The sequence below is a fragment of the Oreochromis aureus genome, linkage group 13 (assembly GCF_013358895.1).
Source record: "Oreochromis aureus strain Israel breed Guangdong linkage group 13, ZZ_aureus, whole genome shotgun sequence".
In the NCBI taxonomy this organism is placed as follows: domain Eukaryota; kingdom Metazoa; phylum Chordata; class Actinopteri; order Cichliformes; family Cichlidae; genus Oreochromis; species Oreochromis aureus.
The window spans coordinates 420,775-448,475 of NC_052954.1; the positions used below are offsets into that span (position 1 = coordinate 420,775).

A 27,701-nucleotide genomic window follows, 5' to 3' on the forward strand; every position below is an offset into this window, starting at 1 on the left:
ATGAGCTTTAGATTAAAAACTGCCATAAAAAGTTGCAGAGCAGTCAGCAGCAAGTGTAAAGAACAAATGACACCACAGCCACTGCTTTAACACCTCTCAGGGGCAAAAAGAAAAAACTCACCAAATTATTTTTGACAATAATTTTGCATTTACAGTACAAAGGATTCAAACAGACACACGGATGCTGTCTTTAACAGTGCAATAAAATAGCAGCATCTGATAGATAAAGCCAGAGTGTAACTAGTTCTACTGTTAACTGTTCTTATTCTCACTTAGTGCAACTGCAACATGTAATGCACTTGTAATTACAGTCTACACCACAGCACCACTGTGCTGCTCACTGGTGGATACTGCCTCTGCAGAACCTCTGAACCTCTGCAGACATGTTGAGATGCTGATGTTTGATTCAAATACATCCTTATCACCTTGTTTAACACTCATGCACTCCCAACAAGAAGCCATGCTAACCTTGCCAATTAAATACCCTCTCTAGCCCACTCTGACTTGTGTTTCTATGCTGCTCTGCACAAATAACATCCTGAGTGTCCAGTATGATGGATAGGGTCTATGGGAAGGAAAACAGGGACACATACAAGTACAGGAAACTTGAAAAGAAAACTAATAGTTACAAATAATAAAGTGAATCCAAGCACAGGGGGAGGACACAGACTCAGACAGAAGCTTAACAAAGAATAAGAGAAAGCATGATAACAGCAAGCAGCACACATTCACAATCTCAGCCATGTTACCTTCTTCATGTTAGCACCAACATAACTCTTGGCCTCCTCTTTGAACTGGGGGAGTCTGTAAAGAAACATGCACATGTTAAAACATCCCATCTACAGTCTATGACATAAATCACCAACCTATCCCAGCCGCCATCCCAACCTCGCCCACACCGTGCATCTTGATGTAAGTGATGATGTAAGTGAATTAGAAATGGAAGCAAATACACCAACAGTCAAAAGACTGGACACGCATTCTCATTTCATGGGTTTTCTTTATTTTCATGACTATTTCTATTGTAGTCTACGGAAATCATCTAATCCAGGTTTAAGGTCTCATCCCAGACACCTCGATGTCCACTCACATCTTGGGTCATTTGGTATCAATAAATCACATGATAGGGCGGGGCTAGGTCTCCCAATGGGTTCACCCAAAACCTTGGCTGATACTGACCACACCTGTTTTCACACTTTGGCACGTCATTAGGCAGATGATCAATGGTGGGTCAACGACTCTCTTAACCCTCTGGGGTCCAGGGTCTGGCCGTTTTTCACTACTTTTGATTTTACCTCTATATTTCACTTTTAACAACTGTTTACCTTGCCTTGTTTGGTATCATTATTTTCAGCACAACCTCAAATATTTGAAATTGGAATTATTTTTTCCATTTTGACATACTATATTAGTACAATTGATCTAAATTCAGACAAAAAATTAAAAATCTGAGTAGAAAAAAGTTCTATTTTTTACAGTAAAAACCACAACAACTGATACACCTCCTGTCTGACAGCAGGAGGTGTATCAGTCCTGTTTTCCATGTGGAGACAGTGTTTACACTGGAATCTGCCTGCTGTGGCTTTTTTGGATCAACTGTATCATTCAGCAGTATAACTGACACATAAAACAAAACAATGACTACACTACACACTAACTACAGCCTCCAAACACAATAAGCGTCACTAACGTCTCACATAGGAAAACTCGCTCTCTCTCTATTCTTTTTTGCTCGCCCGCTTTCTCTCACCAGCGTCGCTCCTAAAACTTCCCCTTCTTCCTAAACAACCAAATGCCACATGTTGCCATATCATTTTTTGATTGGTTGACATGGCACACTTTAACACCAATAGGGAAGGGGTCTTTTTCCTTTTTTCACTCGCAAGCGGAGAGTGTTTGCTTGCGCTGTCCGTAGAAAACGGTGTTTTTACTGTTCTTCCCGCTGTAAACACCACTGTTTTGTTCAGAAAAAAACATTGTGTGTATTTTTTAATCATAATTCTGGTTTTACGTGGCCTATCAACACAATTTAAAAGCTACTATATAGTTTGAAGTCCACACTTTTGACCCAAGTTACAATGGAGACTCTGGGTCGCTGCATCTTTTTGCTGTTTTGACGTGTCATTCGACCCCAGAGGGTTAAAGGACACTCCCATAGAGCTTAAATCTGGGACTCTCCACCAGTTCCTCTTAGAACTGAAGAAGCTTCTCAGATGAAACATCTTCAAAAACTCATAGAAGTCCAGTCACTGTTCTTTTCAAGCTCCTTCGATTATCATGACCTGGCTGATCGAGGACCTACACAGACATAATAACCTTCGCTCTGACTACCTTCCCTCTTTGTTATCATCCAATTACACTTCTCCAGTCCAAATGACACTCCAGTACCTTTGCTGTTTTACTGAGCGGGTTCAGGCTTGCACAGGACAGACGCATCCCACACTTGATAGCGTTGTGTGCTTAAAGTAGGCCTCTAGTGTTGCTTGCCACATCCCCACCGACTTCCTGATGAAGACTCCTAGGGTCTTGTTGATCTTGTGGAGTTCTAGGAACTCCAGGATCTATCTATGAGGCATTTGTAGACTTTCTTGTACTGACATATTCATGTACTGAGCCATGTGCCTGTTCATTATGTACTCTGCCACTGAGAGCACACCTTGGATGGCGGAGTGTAGAACAGCTGGTTTATTCTCATGACTTCCATCTCTGGTATACCTGCTCAGGCAGTAAGCCAAGGCCATGCTTTGCTTGGCAGTTTCTAAGGCCTAAAGTATAGAAGGTAAGGTATTCTTCATCGCACCTTTCTCCAGCTCCAATAGTTGCCCAGCTTTACTCCACACTGCCTTGATCTTAGACAAATCTTGGAGGGTGAGGATGATGATATCTCCCCCCTGATGTCCTGGCTCCTCCTTGCCATAGCATTTATATTGTACATTGTCAATATCTAGTTGTGATAACATTTGCTTCTTCCGAATGTTGGAATGCTGAGCTACTAGTTGTTTCACCATCAGTCTGGACATTGGCTGTCGAAGCAACCATAGACCCACATCTTCTTCATGTAACTGCTTCCCCTGGGATTACATGCGGAGTAGCATTCAAACACCTCCCCATTCCCATGCCCTCTCCACTTCTGCCTTCATGTTCCAGCATCCCACTTCTGCTGGAACAAGGGCATCCCACTTCTCATCAGTGCGTCTTGGTCAACACCTGATGCAGACTCTGACAATCCAGGCAATTTCCGAGCCGGTATGGCTTCAGTTATATATCTTGCACATACTCTGAGATAGGCTTGGGTAGGTAGGAGGCCTAGCCCGGGGTCTTACTGGATACACGTCGGGATTCGAAACCCTAACCTGTTGTTCCAAAGAGGAGCACGGCTGTGTTTGGCAGCCCCCAGGTGCCCAGGTGGTGACTTTAGCTGCAGTGTGAGTAGACCTGCAAGACGGGAAGATGATGAATCAAAGGCTTATGTCCCTTACAGGTTGAGAACCGACTTCCTTGCAGCCAGAGATGTTTCCATGAGCCCTGCAAACTCTGCTAACGCAGCTGGTTCTCCATCCCACATCGTTTTTCCTTCATCTTCCTTGTCTCGTCAGGCGTCTCTGTACAGTCTTCAGTTCTTCCTTGTTTTCTGACCTGAAGCCTCTTTTTCTGTTTAAGGGCAGCGTTGATGTCAGGAGTTATCCACAATTGTTGTTTGAAAAACACTGTACGGTACTGGCTGATACAGCGTTATCCACACAAAAATTCATGCAGTCTGTTATGCAAACCACCAGATCAACAATGTCCTCTCAGTGGTTATAACAAAGCACTTCCCACACAGCTGTCACAGTAATAGAGTCTCTTCGCTCTCCTCAAACCATCTTTTCAGTGACTGTTGACTCCCCATGTACTAAATCAACCACTGACCTCCGTCATCTTATTCGCCAAAATGGTGAAACCAGCCAGCCACGCTAACACTGCCTGACACCAATGTTCAGCACATATATCCAAAACAAGGAGCAAAGTGTTGTTGTTTTTTGTTGTACAGCGACGGTTGCTTTTATCACAGTTTGTCACATGATAAACTATAAACAGCTTTAACGATTATAATAAATGTAGTTATTAAAGAATGCAGTGCAGTGGCTCCATAGTGTTTGGGATTACACATTCACCGATCAAGTGGAAAATCCCTGGTTCAATTCCAAATATCCAGGAAAGGCTTCCAATAAGGAAAATCTGCCAAATCAAATATACATAAGTACCTGCTGTGGTGAGCCCTGGTGAATAAGACGAGGGAAAGGTAGCTTCTACAGTTAACAGCCCATTACAGCAAATGTAATGTATCTGGATGACAGAGCCAAAGAAAAACAAATTAAAGCTGTTTTCAATCAAATTTGACTGGTAGTCTTTGAAAAGTGTCCAGTGACCGATTTGTTGAAGCCACAGCAGTCACAGCCATTCCTTTATTAGCGTGTATGTGTGTGTGCGATGTACACGTGCGAACACCAAAAGTTCTACCTCTATTTAGACAGAGATTTAAATAATTGTTTTATACTGGCCCAGAGGTGGTAACTGGTTCATACAAGGACACTGCTTTAAAGTTATTTAATGCATCCTTTAGCCCTGAACCAAAGGGCAGCCTTAACTCTCACAAAACACTAACAACGACTTTTTGATTAAAACTCTACAAAAGTACAATAATAAATAATAAAATCCACAAAAAGAAGAAACGTATAACACTAAACACAGAGCCTGTGATAAGCTGCTTAAGAGGAAATATTACTGTAAGAGTCTCAGCACATTCAGCCCAAACCACAAATGTGAGGCATCACATACAGAGTGTGTTTGTGTGCGTCACCAGGTTTCTGTGAAGCTAAAGCTTCACTAGAAAATGATGAGATCTCACCAACAACCAAGCACACACACACACACGCACGCAAACATACACACACACACACACACACACACACGCGCGCACACACACACACACACACACACACACACACACACACACACACACACACACACAGCCAGAGTGTGTGTGAGCCAGCAGCCTTCTCCTGACATTAGCTCAGCGTTAATAGTGTTGTTCTGTAAGCACGATTATTGGATGATCTGTGGGTCCAACAGATTAACATGCTTAATACTTTCAGCAGCCAATCTAAGACTGAGCAGAGCTGCTGCTCATTACTCTCTGATGGAGGTGGGTGAGGGTGGAGGGCATCCCAGACTCACATCTCTATTATCCAGGGTCTGTGGACAAGCAGGGGGCTGGGGTTGAACACGAGGGAAATGAGCTGGGAGACGTGTGTGTGTCTGTGTGTGAGAGAGTGCAGGATGAGAACAATAGAGTAAGAAGTCCAGACTCATTCATAGCACCTGCTCATGTGCTGAAATGTCTGTTAGGGAGATTTATGCTCACACAGTAAAGTCTTGTAATAGGACTTGATAACAAGATGCCACAAGAGTCCTGGCAGCAAATAACAACAGGACTGCTAGGAGGAACTGGCAGCAAACAGCAACAACCTCAGCAAAACCTAATACTGGACTTCACTGAAAGGAAGATAAGCTAGCGCTTTGTAACAAATCCCATGTCAAATAGTCTTAGTTAAGAATGCACAACATCAGGGAGGAGGTGAAACAAATCACACCTTTAATTTAAGCTCTGTTTGTTATCCAGCTGCAGTCCGTGTCACTCACATCAGCAGACATGCTTTTGCTGATTGCTTCTATGTGGCATTGCTGGCAATGCTAACTCTCAGTGCGTGATGTGTGTGTGTGCTTAATATTTATGGGGGCTGGAACATTGCTGCTGAATCAGAGAGCAGCTTTATCTATATGCAGATCATACGGCATGCAGCTCAAGTGGCTCATCCCTTTGTCTGTGACCAAATGTGACTGGCACTCCTAAACACGAGGTGTGGACGATGGTGCTGTGAGTGAGTGAGAGGGGCGTTTGATTAGACCAAGGCTAGACAACCTTTGCTAAAGAGCATCTTTTCATCCAAAGCATTTGTGTGGAGCTGTCAAACATACCTTAGCCTTACAACTCCTAGTTAGTGTTGGTATTTGTTACGTATGTGCTGTGGTGGAATTACATTTCTTTGTATCTGTTCTAACATCAGGATCTCCCAACTTGAAGATAAATAAAAAACATCTCCTCTAATCTCATCCTAATGATGGCGACACAGACTATTAAGCATAATTTAGGTTATCATCATTCACTGTACTTTTACCCTCTCTTACACACATACTCAGTTAGCACACCTGCAGTTAAATCTGAGCACAGTTTAATGCAAAATGTCAGAAACTGTCCAAACACAGGAACCTGGAGCCATTAATCCCATTCTTCAATAATGAATCATGCTGCTGAACTGTGTGTTATGAATGGCAGGTTATTGGCCGGCAGTTGGATGGTACAGGTCCCTACTGGAGATCTTCGGGGATCAGGACAGTCCAGCCTTCAGTTAGCCATTAGCTATTATGTCTCACACTAGCAGCTGGTTCATTTGCGCTGCCAGAAGCAGTACAGTCAGCTTCTTCAGCCTGAATCATGTCAGCCTGGCACTGTTCAACTCTTCATACCTGAGATCCTTTTTATGAATGTCTGCCACTGTGGTGGTTACTGGATCCTGTTCAGGTAGATATGGCCTGCTCTTAGATCCACTAGCTACGGAGCATTGCTGTTATGGGTTGTGTCTTCCATCTCTCTGGTATATCTCTATAAGCAGCTGGCCAAGGCTGTGAATCTTTGCCTGGCCGGTTCCAAGGCCTCAGGTGTGGACAGCTACCTGTACTTCTTAGGCACCGCCTTCTATATCGCACCTTTCTGCAGCTCTGATATTTGGCTAACTTCCCTCCACACTGCCTCGATCTTGGCCTCTAGTCTCCTCCTCCAAAGAGGCTACTGCTCCTGGTGTTCATCTCTGTGATCACTGCTGCCGTTATGTAGATCAACTTCTCAGTCTTGATGATGGTCGCAGTAAGGATTGTTCGTGATGCTGCATTCACATCTTCTAGCAGATCTCCAGGGTACTTCACATAGTCTTGGCAATTGGCCACGGAGGGTTCGAGATTCCAGCTTCGCAATGACCCTTTCTCTCTCTCGCACTCATCAGGCTTTCGGTTGTATCTGGGGCTTGGTACCCAATCCTGGGTGGAGATGATATTATCTTCCCTCTGACCTGACATCCTGGCCCCCCTGTACCTCATCGATCTCTAGTTGTGCTAGCAGTTGCTTCTTCGGAATGTTGGAACACCGAGCTACAAGTTGTTTTACTGTCAGGCTGGATTGCTGGAGATTCTATCCTCTTCCCCTAACCCCTTATGCTGGGGTTACGTGCGTAGTAGCATTGGAACAGTGCATAAGCAGTCTTAGCTAATTATAGGCCAATCTCCAACCTTCCTTTCATATCAAACATCCTTGAAAGAGTAGTTGTCAAACAGCTAACAGATCATCTGCAGAGGAATGGCTTATTTGAAGAGTTTCAGTCAGGTTTCAGAGCTCATCACAGCACAGAAACAGCTTTAGTGAAGGTTACAAATGATCTTCTTATGGCCTCTGACAGTGGACTCATCTCTGTGCTTGTCCTGCTAGACCTCAGTGCAGCGTTCGATACTGTTGACCATAATATCCTATTAGAGCGATTAGAACATGCTGTAGGTATTACAGGTACTGCACTGCAGTGCATATCTCAGAACAGACTCCAGTTTCTTTGTGTAACTGGGGAGTCTTCTTCACTCTCAGGTTAATTATGTTCCACAGTATAATTTACGTTATACATTAAAAGTAGAATGGGAGGCAGAGCCTTCAGTTTTCAGGCCCCTCTTCTGTGGAACCAGCTTCCAGTTTGGATTCAGGAGACAGACACTATCTCTACTTTCAAGATTAGGCTTCAAACTTTCCTTTTTGCTAAAGCATATAGTTAGGGCTGGACCAGGTGACCCTGAATCCTCCCTTAGTTATGCTGCAATAGACGTAGGCTGCCGGGGATTCCCATGATGCACTGGGTGTTTCTTCTTCACTCCCTATGTGTTAATAGACCTCTCTGCACTGAGTCATACTGGCTCTCTTCCACAGCATGTCTTCCTCCTCTCATCCCAACTGGTCACAGCAGATGCGACTAAATATGAACCACTTATATGTGTCCATCTTTGTTATTGAGGATTCATAAAATTAAGAGGATAATTTTCATTTTCATGTAGTTTTCTATTAAAGCCAAAGTGGAGACTGACAAAAAGCCATGATTTGAGAACCCAGATTAGACAATGAAGTGGCTGCTATGCAATAATTTTACATTTTAAATATCAGAATAAACTTGTCAAACTTCATATATAGAATCTTACATTGGAAGAACCAGACTGAGGTAACAACAGCTTGGGGTGAGTGTTCTGGTCAAAAGACAAACATTTAAGACAAAATAACCATTTCTCTCACAGATCTTACTGAACTTGTGATCATGTACTTAATGTGGATACAAAGCCTGTCAGTGAGCCCAAAGCTAAAGGGCCCAGCTCACAAAGCTCTGCATCCACTTCTGAAGATTCTGCCATGAAGTGTAACCTGTATCTCTGGCATTTTGAAACTTACTATGGACATTTATTTTAACAAGTTTCCAAGACGAGAGTGTTTGTCTTACAACCTTTCTCGTTTATATTAAAGACGGTCAGCTTGTTGTAACAAACAACCAACACAACTACTCTCTCATTTATTTACCTGGAGAATAATAGCTGCACCATGTCAACCAGTGTATGTTCAGCTGTCTTCCTGAGGAGCTCTGCACACACAGACATTAGAGACATGAGAACCAAAAATTGAGAGAGAGAAGACGTCTCTGGGTGGAGACAGTTTAAGACATAATTTGATATTTTTATGTCAACAACAGGACTGGACTAGTTGAACCTCACAGAACACAGCGGTACAGCCAAAGAACAGGTCGTCAAACAAGATGAATAAGATGTGAAAATGTCTTCTGTTATCAGGCTGAGGCTAATCTCACACAAACACTGTACTTAGTGTCGAGTCCTCAGGGTCAGAACAATTTAATATTCTTATTAATTTAGCTTTATTCTTCACTCTCAGACTGTTTGAATACAATTTCACAGGCATTAAATGGTGAAATGATGTAAAATGTAAAAAACACTGTGCATCAAAGGAATCATACACACAAGCTGTGAAATACTGTGTTGTGAAGCAGCTGCTGGAATATGCCAGTAAAACTTGATCAAACTGTTTCAAATAAGGATGCAACGCTTCCTGGAATTAGCTGCAAATAAACTTACCACTTAGACGCATCTCAAAGCAGATCCTGAAGCAGGACTGCATGATCTCACAAACAGACTCGTTGGTCAGGTGGGCTCCCACTGGTGTCAGCAACAAAGTCCTCAGGACCTGAAACAGCAGGTATAACTGTACTAACATGCATACTGTGGTTCATGACCTTCTAAGACGATGACAGTCAAAGACTATAATGGCAGTGACAGTGCTGACCAAACAAACGGGACATACCTGTAGAATTTTCATAAGGACAACTTCATCACTGGCCGGGTCTGTTCCTACAAATCTAGCGTGCGTAACGGCGTCTGCCATGTTCTCGATGGCCTCCGCTGCTGCCTCGTGGTTAGCATCTGCCAACAGACAACAAACACAGAAGGTTCTCAAACAGTCACACTGTCGCCACTGAAGGCAGCGCCGAAGAGAAACTGACTCTCAGACACACGTTCATTGATGAGGTCCAGCTCGACCGGACTTCATGCTACATAGTCTCCTCTTCATCTTCAGGTTTTGCACAGCTGGCTGAATAAAGGAAGACTTGATTCAGTGATCTCAAAACTTATGATGGCCAGTTTTGATATTTCCTTTATTAATAATCAATTATTATTTTTACTGCTGCAGAAAACTGTGGCACACAGCAGGATACACAAGCATATTAAAAAAATATGTAGCACAGAGCACCGTAAAGTGTCGTATATATGTTTGAAAATGCTTTAAAATAATGCAGTAAATCCATGGCACACGTGTGTACCCTGCACCGAAGGCTCAAGAAGCTGCTCCGGTATGTGCTGACAGAACAGGAATAATCCTGCTTCTGTGGAGCTCTTAGAGTGCTGTCCACCATCACATCCATAATGTATTTGCAGTGAGGTCAGTGACTGCTGCCTTTGGTGGGCATGTAGGTACTGCATGAGTTCATTCACCAGATTTTCTTTCTTAATTTAAAACAATGTTTAAATCTGAAATCTGAAATATATATGAAATATATATAAATATATCATTTTAAAAGCTTTTAGATTTTTATAACAAGCAAGTGGTTGAACTGATGTGGCCTCCCATCTCGACTCTGAGGCTTCCAATACTTAAGACTCAAAAAGGACATATTAGGAACCCTACACATGTGCACTGTGTTGCTGGTATGAGCAGTGTATAAATATCCTAAACCATGACATGAATTAAGTGCAGAGTTTCTGCTTGCATGAACCATTTAGGAATTAGTGCAACTTCATACAGTACACCGTTCCCCAGTCTCAAAGGTAACTGGACAAACTAACGTAGTTCTACAGTTAGAGCATTTTTCCTCCAATCAATGTCTGCCAGATGTTCAGTGGTGACATAAATACAGTCTGAGCCATGATATCCAACAAGTGGTGGCAATGATTGTTGGTGAAATGAGCAACTATGAAGACATGTTCAAACAGCATCCATCGACACGGTGCTTCAAACCGTGGATCTAGTGACAGATGTGGCCCTTTATTGAACGTAAGCTTGGACAAACAGCTTACATCCACCGGCTCCTGGCAGAGCAATAGACCCCAGTGTTTCTGAAACCAGAGTGCCTGAGCCATCTTGTTTTTCTTTCCCACCACCCTCACGAGCAGCAATTCATTAACTAATAAGCAGGGGGGGGGGGGGATGGGAAAGATTAGGACTATCCCAGCAAGGCAGCAATGCAGCCTGTCAACATTAAGACTCTGACAGAACCTTTCCCTCTGAACATGTGTTTACTACATGATATGTAATTAAAGTTAAGGACGCTTCTTGGGAATTTGCTCTTTGACAGATGGTGTGGAGAACAAGATTCAGACGTTTGTTTAAGGCTGAGAACTGGTTTCAGAAAAGTCCAGGGAGATGGAGTCATGCTGACATCCCTCCAGAGTCGAGGGTGACAACAACCGTGGAGGTCGTGTTGGAAACATCCAATACCCACATAGAGAAACTGGTGCCACATGGGGATAGAGCAGAGAGACAGAAGTGATATAAAACACTAATCCTTCCTCTGGCACAGAGCGTAGGCAAGTGGTGCCCAAAGGTGGGCTTTGGTGGGGGTGGGGGGGTTTAAAATAACACTGAGGAAAGGAGAGGCTCAATGTATGTGTGTGTGTGTGTGTGTGTGTGTGTGTGTGTGTGTGTGTGTGTGTGTGTGTGCGCGCGCGCGCGCGATTGGGGTAGCAGGGGTGCAAAGTCAACAGGGGGCTGAAACAGCTGCCACATGAAGTCGAGTCTATCAAACTGTGTCCAAACACACACAATCTGAAATGTGGCGTAACAGAGTGGGCACAGAGGCAGGGACACACAAAAAGACCTCGAGCTGCACTCTGCATGACAAACCACACACAGGGAACACTTACTTTATTGGATTTATACTCATTCTGTTCCTGAACACAGTTTGTTCACCGTTCGTCGTCCTAATAGCACACCATGGCTGCTCTGCTAACTGCTAACTGTGAGCTATGTTTTCTTCACAGAGCGTGGGCTGAATTACAATGAGCTTTTCATACACTGAGCATGTGTCCAAAAAACTCTGACTGTATTTTCACTCATTTTTCTCATTTCAATTTCTTTAATGCTCTGACGTAGAGATTCAGCAACTGGCCTTGTTGTTTCATTATAACAGGCAGTTTATTAAGAAAATAAGAGTTTATTCCAGCCTCAGCCCCAGGCAGGCTTCAGCTGTACTCTAAGCTCATCTCTTCTGGCAGTCCCTGCAGCCTAAGCCTCGGCTGAGCCTCACTCTGAGCCCTGTGAGGTCCAGTGACCACGCGGCTGCTAGCAGCACAGTGTGGGACTTTGCTGACTACAGGAGAAGCTGAGAAAACAGAAGGGGCAAAGGAGGAAAGATGAGCAATAAGATGAGAGTGAATAGACCCCATTTCTGGATATCTGTCAACAACCAGGCTTAGTTTCCGCTCACTCTGTGCCAGAAACCTCAGACCACAGAGAGAGGAGCCACTGCTCTCTGAGTAAAATTAAAATGTGTGTATCTGTGCGTCTTACAGTCATTTCCACGTAGATGTCTGTAGACTATTCCACTATTAAATTGTATTCCATTGTAGCCCCACAGTGTGCTGACCTTTTTGTTTTTGTATCATATTTGTGTGACTCCTACGTTTTTCCTGAGCGTGCGCAGGCTGTTCTCTGTCTGCACTTAGACAGGCCTGTCATTACGCAGCATCTGTCTGACTGCAGGCAGCTCCACAGACTCACAGGCAAACACGACGCTCAGTGAGGAAAACTTGCATCCAGAAAACAGAAACCCACCAAAGTCTTACTCTGTGGTGTCTGTGTGGCCAGCAGATGGCAGTATGTGACTGGAACAGTCATGTTTGAGTATTCTGTCCATTTATCTTCTACTTGCTCAGCTACATAATGACATGCAGCGTCTAAGTATCAGGTTTTTCCTTAGCTGGCCTAGATGGGATTACCAGCTTCACTTGCATTAACAGTGAGTTGAGCATTACTGTACATTTTCACAGAGTACAGTCAGTTCAAACACATAAGGGAATGACTGGAGCTCCATAACCACGAGGTTCATTTGGCGTTCACTCAGCATCTATCCATCAGTAACACCTCTGTCAACTGCCCTGCAACTCTGCACCGACTGAAGCTGCTCCCCAGTTTTATTCACATCCTTCAAACACACGAAAGCTTCAATGTAAAGAAGTGAGCACCGAGATAGTTTCCCAGCAGGGTGAAACACTGTAGTAATGGCTAGCTCTTACTGGTGCCTACAGCTGTTTGACAGCACCATCACGCTGCCTCAGACCCTGCTGCATTTCACACTGGGCCATATTTCCCTGATGAGGCTAATGATGACAGCGACCTCCAGTTCATTCTGCATCAGCTATGAAGAACAGAAACATTCCAGGCGTTCCTGGGCCGACTGCGCTCCTGGATTTCATCTGAAGTTGGTTTCCTCTCTTGTTGGCGTCATAAAGAAAATCACTTCAGCCAAGTATTCGTATTCTTTCATCTGCTGAACCAAGTTACACAGACACAGCCACATTCTGTCCTGGATTTAAACTAGAAAAAAGGAGGCTGCTGGTGCTAGCACACCACAGTCAGCCACTATTCCAACACTGTGTGCTACACATGACAACATCTGACATACAATCTGAATATTGAAGAATGTAATTCATGGTTTCAATGGCTCTTACACACACACGTCTGACCTCACATTTAACTGTTTTTCTGCTATTTAATCAATTAATTACTAGGAACCCTCCTGTTATTACTATTAGACCACCAGAGAACCACTCCCACACCAGTCTCACCATTTGAAGGAAATGTGATTAAACTGGGAAACCATGCTTTCTCAGCCTGGACATGAATCAAGTTTTGGGTTTGTTTAAGAATTGAGTACATTCATCAGCATGTTTAGTTTTCACATGAAGCCGCTCCACTCCTATCTGGAAACCAGGTAATTTTCATATACAGGTAAGGATTTTCTTACCTATAAGGCCATGAGACAGGAACTTGTTGACAGAGGTAAGAGCAAGGCCTGTGATCGGTCCGGTGGTGTCCTCGGAGCGCACAACTTCTAGGAAAGGCCTCAGGAAAACATTGGGTTCAACATCTGACAGCTCTGAAAAACAATACAGGCACACAAAATCAGGCACACGGTCCTCTGCAAAGGGTTTACCACTGTCACGATCCAGAGCAACAGCGGCCAACGTTTCACGTAGTTTCCCCCGACACTCGAAACGATGGTTTGTGCCAACAGCTGTGCTGATAAATCGATGAGGAATTAACATGACGGGAGGCTCCGACCTGTGTTTTACTTGACGGTGAGAGGATGACGAAGAGGGTGGAAGATATTTGATACACGCACTGCAAAGGCAGGGAGAGAAGTGTGCTAACAGTAGGCAGGTTAGCATTTGGGCAAAGAGGCTCCACACTCCACATTGATCTATTTTTCTTCATTTTTACCTCCACCAGTGTTTTTAGAGTCAATCTGCAAAACCCGACCAAGGAACAACAATAAGACTCTGTGATCACCGCAGGGCCACCAACACTCTAGTTTTTTATATCACACATTTAAACACAACAGATAATGATCAAAGTGATGAACAATAAGTAAAATGAATCAATAAAATGATTTAAGAGCATATTTAGAAAGGACCACTACCCACTCAGTGTGCTTCGAGAGCCTGAAAGCTTTTCCCACAACGTTGGAAGCTGTCTCCGTGTGCTGCAGCAGTGTGAGTGAAACTAAGGCTACGTTCACACTGCAGGCGAAAGCGCATCAAATCCGATTTTTTTGACCCTATGCGACCCATATCCGATCATGGTCTGACAGTGTGAACGGCACAAATCCGATATTTTCAAATCCGATCTGGGTCACTTTGGTATGTGGTACTGAATCCGATACATATCCGATGTTTTAGAAAGCGACTGCTGTTTGAACGGTCAGGTCGCATTAAATCCGTCTTTCACGTCACTGACACAAGACAGACGCCAATTATCAGCGCCGGAGAAGACATCACGAACGCTTCCTGGCCATCCAGTGTAGATGTCAGTGAAACTGTTGGGAAGACAACGTTGGAGAAACGTGAACATTTTATTTTTACTGTATTTTCTGCAGATTCTGACAGAAATCTGCGACTATCCTTTGAAGCACCGCTCCTCTAAAACAGCAAAAAGGATCATTATTAGGTTATTTACATTATTATGTAAATAACAACATAACTTAAAGCAAAAATTGGGAAACGTAAAGTCCCAAGTCTTTATATTAAGGGCCATCAGTCAAACAATATTGTTTGCTCTGGGTCTAAACAGAGCGCGTTGTGTGTGACGTCTTCCTTTGCGCATGCGGGCCGCTTTGAGCGTTCACACTAGAGCGCGTTAGCTGTCGCATTTTATTTGTAGTGTGAACAAGCAGACAAAAAAATCGGATTTGATCAAAAAATCGGAATTGAGCATTAAGACCTGCAGTGTGAACGTAGCCTAAGAGCCCGACTACAAGAACCCACACCATACCAGCACAGTGCAGTCAGGTGCTGTTCATCAGACTGTCAGAAGCATCATTTCTCACATGTCTCCACTGCTTTACAGTCCAGTGGTGGCTTGTTTCACACCACTTTCACACCACAGTGGTGGCTTGCACTGCACGTGGTGATGTAAGGCCTGGATGTAGCAGTTATGGAAACCCATCCCATCACGGGTCCTGAGAGCCGTTCTTTCACAAATGTCTGTAGAAGCAATCAGAAAGCCTCGGTGCTTACTTTTAGTAAGAGATCATGATATGTCTGCTGCTTTGAGAGCTCCATCAGCTTTCTACAGGAGGGTGTCAGTGGTTTATTACTTTATATTCAAACACGTTTAGTTTAAGTGGAGGAAGGCTGCTGTCAGCAGATCCTGAAGACGACTTCATCAGAGACCATCCAACAGTGAACACAGGGCTGAATGGAGCCTCTCTGTGGGCTTTGAGAAGTCAAGGAAAATAAATAATTATAGCTGCAGCCAAGGTTAGACTGACCTCAGGATGACACTGACCAAACTACAATAAATAAATGAGTTTTCAGTCAGAGGTGCGTGTTGCCTTCTATGAGCTGTGTTTGCTGGATACAGTCTATCTTGTACACAAGTCCAACTGGAGTTGAGCTTACTTGGAGACAAAAAGAAAACCAGTTTGTGAAATGAAGCCATTATGATTCACCATGAGCCTGATCCCATCTACCTTGACTTGCTGGAGCTCGTCTCTCTGCTCAGAGCTGTAGCAGAGGATCCAGCCATGTGTGCATTACCTTCACAAATGGCCCTCGCAAAGAAAGGGAAGAGAGCCGGGAGTGAACCTCTGCCCCCAGAGAGCACATCAGGATGAGGCAAACTCTCTGAACAACAGAGGCCATCTTTAACACATGCGCATCTATTGGCATTGGAGCAGAAAAGCTTAGAGCACAGGGAGCAACTACAGCAGATGAATCTGAGCTGAAGACACTGTTCAGACAAAAAGGACAAACGCAGAAAGCAAATGCTGGAAATGAAATGGAGACAAAATCACACGCCTCTGTTTATCACTGTGGTGTCTTTGTAAGGCTTTCTAAACAGAGTCGTGGAGCTCTACAATCCCAAAACGCAGGATCTAAGCACAACATGGAGTTCTTCTAATGATGGAGACTCACTAACTTCCATGTATCCCTTTAAGAGGGAGTTACAGGGCTGACTGGACTCTGTGGGAAATAAACCAGAACATTGCAGACGTCTGCTGATTTTAGACATTTGTTGCTATTTATAAGAACAGATATAAATGAGGCCACAAACACAACAAAGTGTGGCGTTTTTCTCCCTTCTACATTTGCTCATGACCATCAGTGCACAGTCAGCACTTACTGTCCCGTTCATGTATCAGCAGCATCCTTTCACTGCCTACTTCATGCTGCTCATTTTCCTTTGCAAGTCTGTCAGTCAGAGGTCAGAGGTCACCACATCCCTGTGACACAGTCTATGTTTAATGTTCTTCTACATGATAAAGAAAATGCTGCTGTGACAACCAAACAAATCTGTCAGCGCGACTCTTCATTTATCATAAACACATCTGGAAAATTACAGAAAAGTTTTTGGGGTTTTACACTGTAGTCGTAAATAAACAGAACTTTGTAAAGTAGAAACATTTCTGTCATTTACTCGTTTATTTCTTAATGACTTTGTGTGGTAACATGCACACACTTCTGCATATAGTTTATTTTATGGAACATTCAATAACTGTACATTTAGTCTTTTTCCATTTGGCCAGCTCCTAAGAAATTCTGCGCTCAGCTCATCCCCGTTATCACTGAAATGCAGTCAGAAGCTGCTCTCTTCACGTTCTCCCGACACGCTTGCCTTTAAACCCACCTCCCCATGTCCCTGTGTACCTGGCCTGTACCACTACAGTTGCTGTCTTTGGAACGTCTGCCCCCTTTTCCTCTTTTACATAATGGTATGATCCCAGTCTGTCGTTGCATGTGATTGGCCACATGGTGTGCCCATTGAAATAGAGTCCCACCCCTGCTTGCACTGATTCTCAGCAGGGCTGAACACTCGGCTCCCACACACCAACGGGACACTAATAATTGACATATGAAATTATCTCGCGGGGCAGATATAATTGTATAATTGGGCCATAGGTTTGACAGGCCTGCTGTGAGGTTTGCCTATGTCATTTGTATTTATTAAAACTGAACAGAGATGTTAAGAATTTGATATATGGACAGGAAGTGTGTAAGAGCAGCACAGAACCTGTGTTATAAACTGTCATCATCACTAAACCGACCGATGATGAGTCATGTATCTGTGGGAGCTCTGCCAGGTCAAAGCATCAAAATAAACTGCGCTACAACAGCAGCAAGAGAAGTGAAACGCCCTCTACCACAGACGCTGTGGCCCGGACCCACACACTGATAACCACCAGTGTTACGAGTAAGAGTCAGGGTCCGTGAATGCAGTGCTGAGGCGCCACATGCTAAGGCAAATATATATAGCCCTAACCCTATTAATTTGAGTATTTATGACCTATTATTTTGGAAAGGTTGTAACACCTGTCCAATCACCAAAAGTTTGAATGCTGTTTGTTGGATGTATGGACTGTAATACAGCTGTGCTAATCTGTTTTAAAGCTAGTGTATGAATACTCCTACATACACACCTACAGGATCAGCCATGATGAGCTTTAGATGACAGAGAAAGTGTGACATCACCACACAGCTGTGGGGACCGGTTGCTATAGCAATTAAAGCCACTGAGAGGAGGGGGAGGTGTGGAAAAAGCTGCCGTGTGGGTCACTGAGACAGAGACGTTTCTGCAACTGAAAACCTCCAGCTCAGTGGGGCAGAGAGGAGAATGTATATATTTTACGTATACTTCACTACGAGACTGAATATAACATCCTTATGTGTAAAGTGCAGAGCCTCTGTGCAGCACTCCATGGAGGCCTGAACAGTCCCATCTAAGGATCCCTGCAATGGGGGTGAACATAGCTGTTGGTGATAATGTGCACGGTGGGGCTGGTTCTTAAATGAAAAGAACAAATTATAATTGTTCGAAAATGACTTCTAGAGAGTTTTTAAATGTAACATTTTACTAAAAGTCATGTAGCTCCATGTTAACGTGGTAGTGTTGTCTGCATCAGGGAGAGACACAGAAAAGGGAGGCAGACACAAATGTGGCTCTGAAATTAAAAGTACAAATTTTATTTGAGAAATCTTTTCACCATGAGTGACACCAGCCACCCAAGAACAAAATACAAAATTTGCACATTTTTCAGCCAAAGTCTGAGAGCGCGCTATGGGCAGGTTGGTTGGAGAAGGTCGCATATTATCATTATTACCGTCAGGTGAGAAAGCCTCAGATATGAGATGCACGTATCATTAAGCCTCCCTTAAATCTTTGATTTGTCTAAAAATGTAGATGATGTCCAGTTATTACTGCTGCCAACAGAATCCTGTTTCCAGTCTAAAAAGCAGAGCTAATAAAAAGGAAGCAGGTGCATTATTCAGCCAGCATGACTTTATTACCAAACCGTGCCTAGGCCACAGCCTGCCAGCCACTGTGCTGCTCTGCACCTGTTATCCTGTACATAAAATGTATTTTCAATGGTGCATACTTTGCACAATGACTACATTATTCCAGCAAGGAGCTGGCTGGGCCCCAGCATCCACTTAATGTGTTTCACAGTCTGCTGTCCCCTCTGTGATGGATGAGCACTAGTCACGGTCACTGTGATTATAGATAACGGATGTTTTATCACAGCGAATTAAAACCTGAGCACATACGAACGGTTCTGTACTAATGGGGGTGTTAAGAGGGAGATATTCTGCTGCACACTGAACATCATGTAAAATGTCATTGCTGACATATTCTATCATCTCTTAAAGCATAAGTGCAGCCGCCTGATTCAAATGGCTCCATTTCATTTGGATGCATAAGTGTTTGCTTGTAGTATCACAGTGAGGTGCCCTTCAGATAAGATGGGCTCATATTATCACCTCTATTTCCAGAAAAACAAACAGTGGAGAGCAAGACGCACAATTTCCATCCCATCTTTTAACCATGTATCCTTGCCAATGTCAGTGTGCGTCTTGGTTATGATGCAGGGCAGGGAAGGGGGGACAAACTTCAGGTGGGCAGCAGGAGCGACAGCGCATAGAGCCGGGAGTGTGTGAGGTTGGAAATAGTACATGGTAAGGCTCTGGACTGTCATTCAGCAGGATAAAGTAATACACGTGTTCAGGCTCAGACTGGATCGTGTCAGTTATCCACGATACAGAAATGAAGAATGCAGAGTCAAAGAATGAATGATTTAAAGAAAAGTGGAAATGCAGGGAACGTCAAAGTATCCACCACATATCAGCAGGCATGAGGACAAGAAAACAAACAGCTGATAGGTAATAAGATGCTGCACTGGAAATACTCAACTCTACATGTGCCTTTAGACACACACATCTAAATGATGTGGAATTAGACTGTTGTGTATAGAATAGCAAAAAAACTAGTGTGAAACACCACTGTGATCATTTTCATACATGGTGATAGTGCTGGCACTAACATCCAGTCTGCATGAGCCAAAAAGAGGCATTAGGTCAAGAGCTGACGACAAAAACAAAGTCAAAGTTGTGACTAAAGGGTAAGGGAGGGTGTGTGTGTGTGTGTGTGTGTGTGTGTGTGTGTGTGTGTCTGTCTGTGTAGCTATCATCCTTATTTGTTTCACCTGCTGCTCTCCTTCAGCTCCCCATTAATGGCATTCCCAAGGAATGGGAGAGATTCCAGAAACCACACACTGTGCAAGCTGACTGTGTTCACACACTATGCCACTCCCCCACAGGATCACACTCCAGGCGCACTCGACAAGAAACAACGCACAGCCGCTATTAACGACTGATGCAGCGCCTGAAAAACTACCATTGAATTGTAAAGATCTCCTTATAGGCAGTTCTCCACAATCACCAAGTACCATTAAAGACAGGGGCAGGGAAGTCCAGGCCTTGAGGGCGGCTGTCCTGCAGGTTTCAGATCTCACCCCGGGTCAACACACCTGAATCACATGTTGAAGTCATTAGCAGGCCATGGAGAACTTCACAACATGTTGAGGAGGTCATTTGGCCGTTTAAATCAGCTGTGTTGGATCATCATCTGAAAGCCACAGGACAGCGGCCCTCGAGGCCTGGACTTCCCCAGCCCTGATTTAAGAGAACCACTTTTAGATCTGCTGTCAGCACCTATTCTAAAATTACCCGTGTTTATGTCAGGCTAAACTGAATTAAATCTATTCAGTTTGACCTGAACCAATTAAAAACAAAACCCAACAAAGACTTAAAGCTTTAGTTGGATTAAAGTGAATCATACATCTAAAGAGGAAAGACAAAGGCAGGGCAACCAAAGACTGTGACATGTATGCCCAAAGTAGCATGGAGTTTGTGGAGGAGCAGCGGCTCTACTCTCCAGGAGAAGCTGGGCTCTCTGTAGGAGATGGGGTGAGCCTAGCTACTCTTCAAAGGACACTAATGTTGCTGCCCCGACCTCACTACCCAGAGCACCAGGCCTTAGGTGATGGATGGTATGTCTTGAACACTCAGGTGAAGAAAGGTGCTTACGTTTGGTAACTAATGTTACTTTCAGTAGTAATAAAAAGTCCTTATTCCTGCTAATTACACAGAAAGTACCACAGGTGTTTCCTGTAATTGTCACGCTTCTTGAAATTTGCTTTAATAAACTTGTAGTATTAACCAGAAACAGTCAGTTTTACAATTTGCAGCTTATTACACCAAACCTAGCACACACTACACGTTACATTTAATAAGTCAGAACAATAAACTAAATATTAACTTTACTGCTTTAAGCTGAGCAGAATGCTGGCAGCCTAAGTTAGGATTAATTTAAACATTATAATCTGGTAAAATCCTGTTACACTAAAAGAGTAGCCCATAAGGTCAGTATCATTTAAAGCACACACATTACCTTCTTATTGCTGGCAGGTTATCAAATTGTTACCAAGGGATTACTAACTGGTTTTGCCTCATGGACCTAGCTCTGTTTCTTAACTTGTTTTTGGCTCCTCTTATCCAATGAAACATCTCAGTGTGTTACTGCTCAGTCATCCATTTATATTTCTCTAAATCACCCAGTTATTACTCTGAGGGGTAATAACATCCAATATCCCATAATAATACCTTTAGTTTCCACCTTGCTGCTGCCTTGTCTATACTAACATGTCATATTCAGATTTCATCATGAAAATCTTCCAAATCAGAACCACTCTCCGAACTGGAAATGCATCCACAATCCAAACATCACACCTGAGATGGGTGTGTTTCATTTCCCTGCCAAAGAATAATTATTCATCTCACTGTGATACCACACACACCAACTGTCACACATGTTATGTGATATTTGGTTAATATAGTTATCGATATATTGACAGAATTAGATGGGAGTCACGGCTTGAACATGTCACAAAGTCTATTCAGAAAGTGTGTTCTCAGCTCCGTTTGCCTCACACCAGTCAGTGTGACAGAGTGCTGCCCATTCCTGAGCCCAGTTTTTCCACAGGTCCTGTTAAAAGTACCAGAGAAGATCGTCTGATTCTCTCTTCCAACACAAAGCACCCTGAGAAGGCTGCTGTGCTGACTTTAGAAACAACACTCAGATAAATAAGTAAGAAAAAGGAACACCAGCATGCAAATAGTTACCACATCCTATGCTACCCACTGAGTACAAATACAGGTTGGTAAACTGACACACAATCAAACAACAGGAGCCTACATGCTAGCTGGCTGCAATGCAACTCCGATACTTGGACTAAATGCAGGAAAGCAGGATTCAGTTGAGAGTCATCCCATTTCATCCCTCCCTCAGTTTGAATGTAACCACTTACAGCACAGCTCATCAGTCTTAATAAGCTGATACCACTGTATTTAGACGTGACGTTCGCTTTATGTCCACACTGCATTGACAGCAAATCCTCTGTGTGTTTAATAAATCACAGCAGTTAGGTGGGATGGCTTAGTCTCAAGTCACCTAATGACTATATTATAAGCTACAGCATTAAGAGGGATGAATACTAATCTTGGCTGTTTCAGTTTACCCTGGGCTAAAGGGGAGGGTGCTTTGAGCAGACAACGGAGCAGTGTGTGTTTCCCTGGCAGCCAGCGTGTCAGCCGCTTTCCAAACACAGCAAAAGTACATCACTGACTTAGTTCTGCATGCTAATCTCTGCCATCTCACTATGTTTGGGGATGGTGAGGGTTCACAGCACCCACATACTTAAAAAGCTGTCCAACATTCAACTCCTCACCCCTGCGCTTCACAGCTGGGATAAGTACCCAAACACACACAACTTGGGATTGGATACACAAAGGTGAAAGCCTTTGGTCCTCGAGGAAACGTTTGCCTCATTCTTCTAAGAATACTTCACAACTAGGACTGCTCGATTATGGCAAAAATGATAATCACAATTATTTTCACTGAAATTGAGATCTCGATTATTTGACAATATTTATTTAACAATAACAATGTATTGAATAATGGTTTTAAAGATTGTCAAAAAATAGCATAAAATAGTGTGCAAATAGAAGTCACTTGGATGAGTGACGAAACGTTTCTCCCACCAAACGCTACGTCCAGATGAACAGATTCAACTTTTGGAGAGTGTGCAAATACTGATTACAGTGGAAATGTTTGCAATATAAAAGATAAATGAAAAATGTAAACATCTATGTTTAGTGAACTTCAAAATACTGCACAATATTTGATCCACGTCTGACTCCGCGAACCCATAATGTTTCCACACCACTGAAGTCGTTTTACCTCTCTTTTCAACCAGCGGCATTCTTTCTTCAGCAGCCATTATCCTCTCCTCTCCAAATAACTTCTGCTTAGCTTTCCGAGCTTCCCTCGGGTCCTCTTAAATGTTGTGACGCGTGTTCGAAACGCAGAGAGGTGCGCTTGATTTGCCACACGGAGCAGCGCGAGAGTAAAGCACGAGGGAGGTGCTAATAATCGGCTCAGTCATTTTTAATGATCGTTGAAAGCCCAGATCGTAATCTAGATTAAAATTCGATTAATTGAGCAGTGTTACACACTGTTACAAAGTGTTATGCGCTGTCACTAGTGGTGCAACAGATCAAAAATCTCACGGTTCAGATCGGATCATGGTTTTAAGTCACGGATCGGATCAATTTTCGGATCAGCAAAAAAAAGAAAAAAAGACAAAATTTTAACATTTACTTATTAACTTATTTAAGTATTTTTTGCCTATTAAAAACATTCAACTCAAGACTCATTATTATATATATATAAAACACCCAGCACGCCCCTGCGGGCGGTTTATCCTTCCTTCAAGCTCGGGTCCTCTACCAGAGGCCTGGGAGCTTGAGGGTCCTGCGCAGTATCTTAGCTGTTCCCAGGACTGCGCTCTTCTGGACAGAGATCTCCGATGTTGTTCCCGGGATCTGCTGGAGCCACTCGCCTAGCTTGGGAGTCACCGCACCTAGTGCTCCGATTACCACGGGGACCACCGTTACCTTCACCCTCCACATCCTCTCGAGCTCTTCTCTGAGCCCTTGGTATTTCTCCAGCTTCTCGTGTTCCTTCTTCCTGATGTTGCTGTCATTCGGAACCGCTACATCTATCACTACGGCCCTCTTCTTCTGTTTGTCTACCACCACTATGTCCGGTTGGTTAGCCACCACCATTTTGTCCGTCTGTATCTGGAAGTCCCACAGGATCTTAGCTCGGTCATTCTCCATCACCCTTGGGGCGTCTCCCATTTTGACCTCGGGACTTCCAGGTTATACTCGCACAGATGTTCCTGTACACTATGCCGGCCACTTGGTTATGGCGTTCCCATATATGTCCTGCCTGCTAGCATCTTGCACCCTGCTGTTATGTGCTGGATTGTCTCAGGGCATCTTTACACAGCCTGCACCTGGGGTCTTGCCTGGTGTGATAGACCCCAGCCTCTATGGATCTTGTACTCAGAGCTTGCTCCTGTGCTGCCATGATTAGTGCCTCTGTGCTGTCTTTCAGTCCAGCTTTGTCCAGCCACTGGTAGGATTTCTGGATATCAGCCACCTCCTCTATCTGCCGGTGGTACATACCGTGCAGGGGCCTGTCCTTCCATGATGGTTCCTCGCCTTCCACCTCTTTCTTGGGTTTCTGCTGCCTGAGGTATTCACTGAGCACGCTGTCAGTTGGGGCCATCTTCGTGATGTATTCGTGGATGTTTCTTGTCTCATCCTGGACTGTGGTGCTAACACTCACCAGTCCCCCTTCTTGTCTATGTCTTTGTCTTTAGTGGCTTCTATCTCCTCCTTTGGCCAGCCTATTACCTCAGCAGGGTACCTGATCACGGGCAGGGCGTAGGTGTTGATGGCCCGTATCTTGTTCTTACCGTTCAGCTGACTCCTCAGGACTTGCCTGACCCTCTGCAGGTACTTGGTGGTTGCAGCTTTTCTAGCGGCCTCTTCATGGTTCCCATTCGCCTGCGGGATCCCCAGGTACTTGTAACTGTCCTCTATGTCTGCAATGTTGCCTTCTGGTAGTTCGATCCCCTCAGTTCTGACTACCTTCCCTCTCTTTGTTACCATCCGACTACACTTCTCCAGTCCGAACGACATTCCAATGTCATTGCTGTATATCCTGGTAGTGTGTATCAGTGAATCGATGTCTCGTTCACTCTTGGCATACAGCTTGATGTCATCCATGTACAGGAGGTGGCTGACAACCGCTCCGTTCCGTAGTCGGTATCCGTAGCCAGTCTTGTTAATGATCTCACTGAGGGGGTTCAGGCCTATGCAGAACAGCAGTGGGGACAGAGCATCTCCTTGGTAGATCCTGCACTTGATGCTGGCTTGTGCTATGGGCTTGAGGTTGGCCTCCAGTGTTGTACGCCACATCCCCATTGAGTTCCTGATGAAGGCTCTTAGGGTCCTGTTGATCTTGTATAGTTCTAGGCATTCCAGTATCCAGCTGTGGGGCATTGAGTCATAGGCCTTCTTGTAATCAATCCAGGCTGTGCACAGGTTGGTCAGTCTGGTCTTGCAGTCTCGGCTGACTGTTCTGTCTACCAGTAGCTGGTGTTTTGCGCCTCTGATATTCTTGCCAATCCCTTTCTGTGCCCCGCTCATGTATTGACCCATGTACCTGCTCATCTTAGCCGATATGATGCCTGACAGGAGCTTCCATGTAGTACTGAGGCAGGTTATTGGTCGGTAGTTGGATGGGACCGGTCCCTTCTTGGGGTCCTTGGAGATCAGGACCGTCCGACCTTCGGTTAGCCATTCCGGGTGTCTCTCGTCAACTAGCAGCTGGTTCATTTGTGCTGCCAGATGCTCATGGAGTGCAGTCAGCTTCTTCAGCCAGTAGGCGTGAACCATGTCGGGCCCTGGTGCTGTCCAACTCTTCATACTGGAGACCCTTTCTTGGATATCTGCCACTGTGATGGTTACTGGACCCTGTTCAGGGAGGTCGCTATGGTCTACCCTCAGATCCACTAGCCACTGAGCATTGCCGGAAGAAGGAACACGAGAAGCTGGAGAAATACCAAGGGCTCAGAGAAGAGCTCGAGAGGATGTGGAGGGTGAAGGTAACGGTGGTCCCCGTGGTAATCGGAGCACTAGGTGCGGTGACTCCCAAGCTAGGTGAGTGGCTCCAGCAGATCCCGGGAACAACATCGGAGATCTCTGTCCAGAAGAGCGCAGTCCTGGGAACAGCTAAGATACTGCGCAGGACCCTCAAGCTCCCAGGCCTCTGGTAGAGGACCCGAGCTTGAAGGATAAACCGCCCGCAGGGGCGTGCTGGGTGTTTTTTTTTTTATATGTATAAAACACCCAGCACGCCCCCTAGACCCCCTATGCTAAGTGAGCCTACCGCAGACATGAGCGAGACAGATAAATATGAAGGCATGCCGGCTCGGACGTCGCCCGGATCAACAAGGTCCGCGTCAGGTGTTGAGGAACCAGGGCACCCTGACGACAAGTTGGCTACTGGAACAAGAAGGCATCGGTGGGCAAGAGACGAGATACATATCTATATATATATCTATATATATATATATATATATATATATACATACATATCTATATATATATCTATATACATATATATATCTATATATATATCTATATATATATATATATATATCTATATCTATATACATATCTATATATATATATATATATATATATATATATATACACACACACACACACATGTGTGTGTATATATATACATATACACATCCATCCATCCATTCGCCCGCTTATCCTTTTCAGGGTCGCTGGGGCGCTGGAGCCTATCCCAGCTGTCATAGGGCGAGAGGCGGGGTACACCCTGGACAGGTCGCCAGTCTGTCGCAGGGCCAACACACAGGGACAGACAACCATTCGCACTCACATTCACTCGCACATTCACACCTAGTGGCAATTTTGATTATCCAATTAACCTATCCCCACAAGCTGCATGTCTTTGGACGGTGGGAGGAAGCCGAGTACCGGAGGGAACCCACGCAAACACGGGAGAACATGCAAACTCCACACAGAAAGACCCCGGCCTGATGGTGGAATTGAACTCAGGACCTTCTTGCTGTGCGGCAACAGTGCTAACCACCGTGCCACCGTGCATATACACACATATATACATATATATATATATATATATATATATATATACACACACATACATACATATATATTATATATTATATATATTATTATTATATAAAAACAAATTAAGGTGCAGTATAGGGCTTTGTATCTACCACTCCGCTGTGATATAATGAGCGGTCACGGTGACGTAGCTTTCCGTTGACCTGGAGCTCCACCCATTTGTAGTTGGGCAACAGAAGATGCCTGGGACAGTTCAACCATAACTTTAAACTTTTCCTGCTCATACACGCCTGGGTACGATCTTGTCACTGAAGTGGACGCGCAACGGGATATCATAGCGTGGCTCAAGCACGTTCATCACAGTTTAAACCCCTTGTTTTGCACAAGGGAATACGGCCTCCTGTCTGCAGCTAAACACCCCAGTAGCTTTTGTAATAGCTTTAGCCCGATCGGATTGGGGAGCAAAGGGCTGCTTAAATGCCGCAAACTCCTCTGCTCCTCCACTTGGACCGCTAGCGCTGGCCATAACTATCGCTTGACAGACTGACCACGCGCACCATACGCATACTTTTTTTCCTTCTTTTTCGAATCTTCGGATCACGTGCGTCCCGAACCGTGGAGTGGGATCGGTTCGGATTACGGATCAACTGTGATCCGTTGCACCACTAGCTGTTACACACTGTTATTCACTGTTACAAAGTGTTATGCGCTGTTACACACTGCTACACACTGTTACACGCTGTTAAAAAGTGGAGAAACAGAAAAACAAAAGACAGAAACGATACAGAAAACTTCTATCCACTTGTTATGTCACTAATATATTTGGGGAAATTTCCTGATAGGATTTATAGAAGCCTTATAGG

The 27,701-nt window shown here is 44.2% G+C and overlaps 1 protein-coding gene across 2 annotated transcripts in view; it reads right to left on the bottom strand.

The window, feature by feature from the left end:
• Positions 1-27,701, bottom strand: part of gbf1 (golgi brefeldin A resistant guanine nucleotide exchange factor 1) — a 98,822-nt gene that overhangs the window by 32,878 nt on the left and 38,243 nt on the right. For both annotated transcript variants that reach the window (XM_031747913.2, XM_031747911.2), the window contains exons 4-8: positions 13,710-13,841; positions 9,491-9,609; positions 9,265-9,373; positions 8,699-8,759; positions 750-804 (exon numbers count right to left, since the gene is read on the bottom strand). In XM_031747913.2, the coding sequence (XP_031603773.1) occupies positions 750-804; positions 8,699-8,759; positions 9,265-9,373; positions 9,491-9,609; positions 13,710-13,841 (476 nt within the window). The remainder of the gene's footprint in view (positions 1-749; positions 805-8,698; positions 8,760-9,264; positions 9,374-9,490; positions 9,610-13,709; positions 13,842-27,701) is intronic.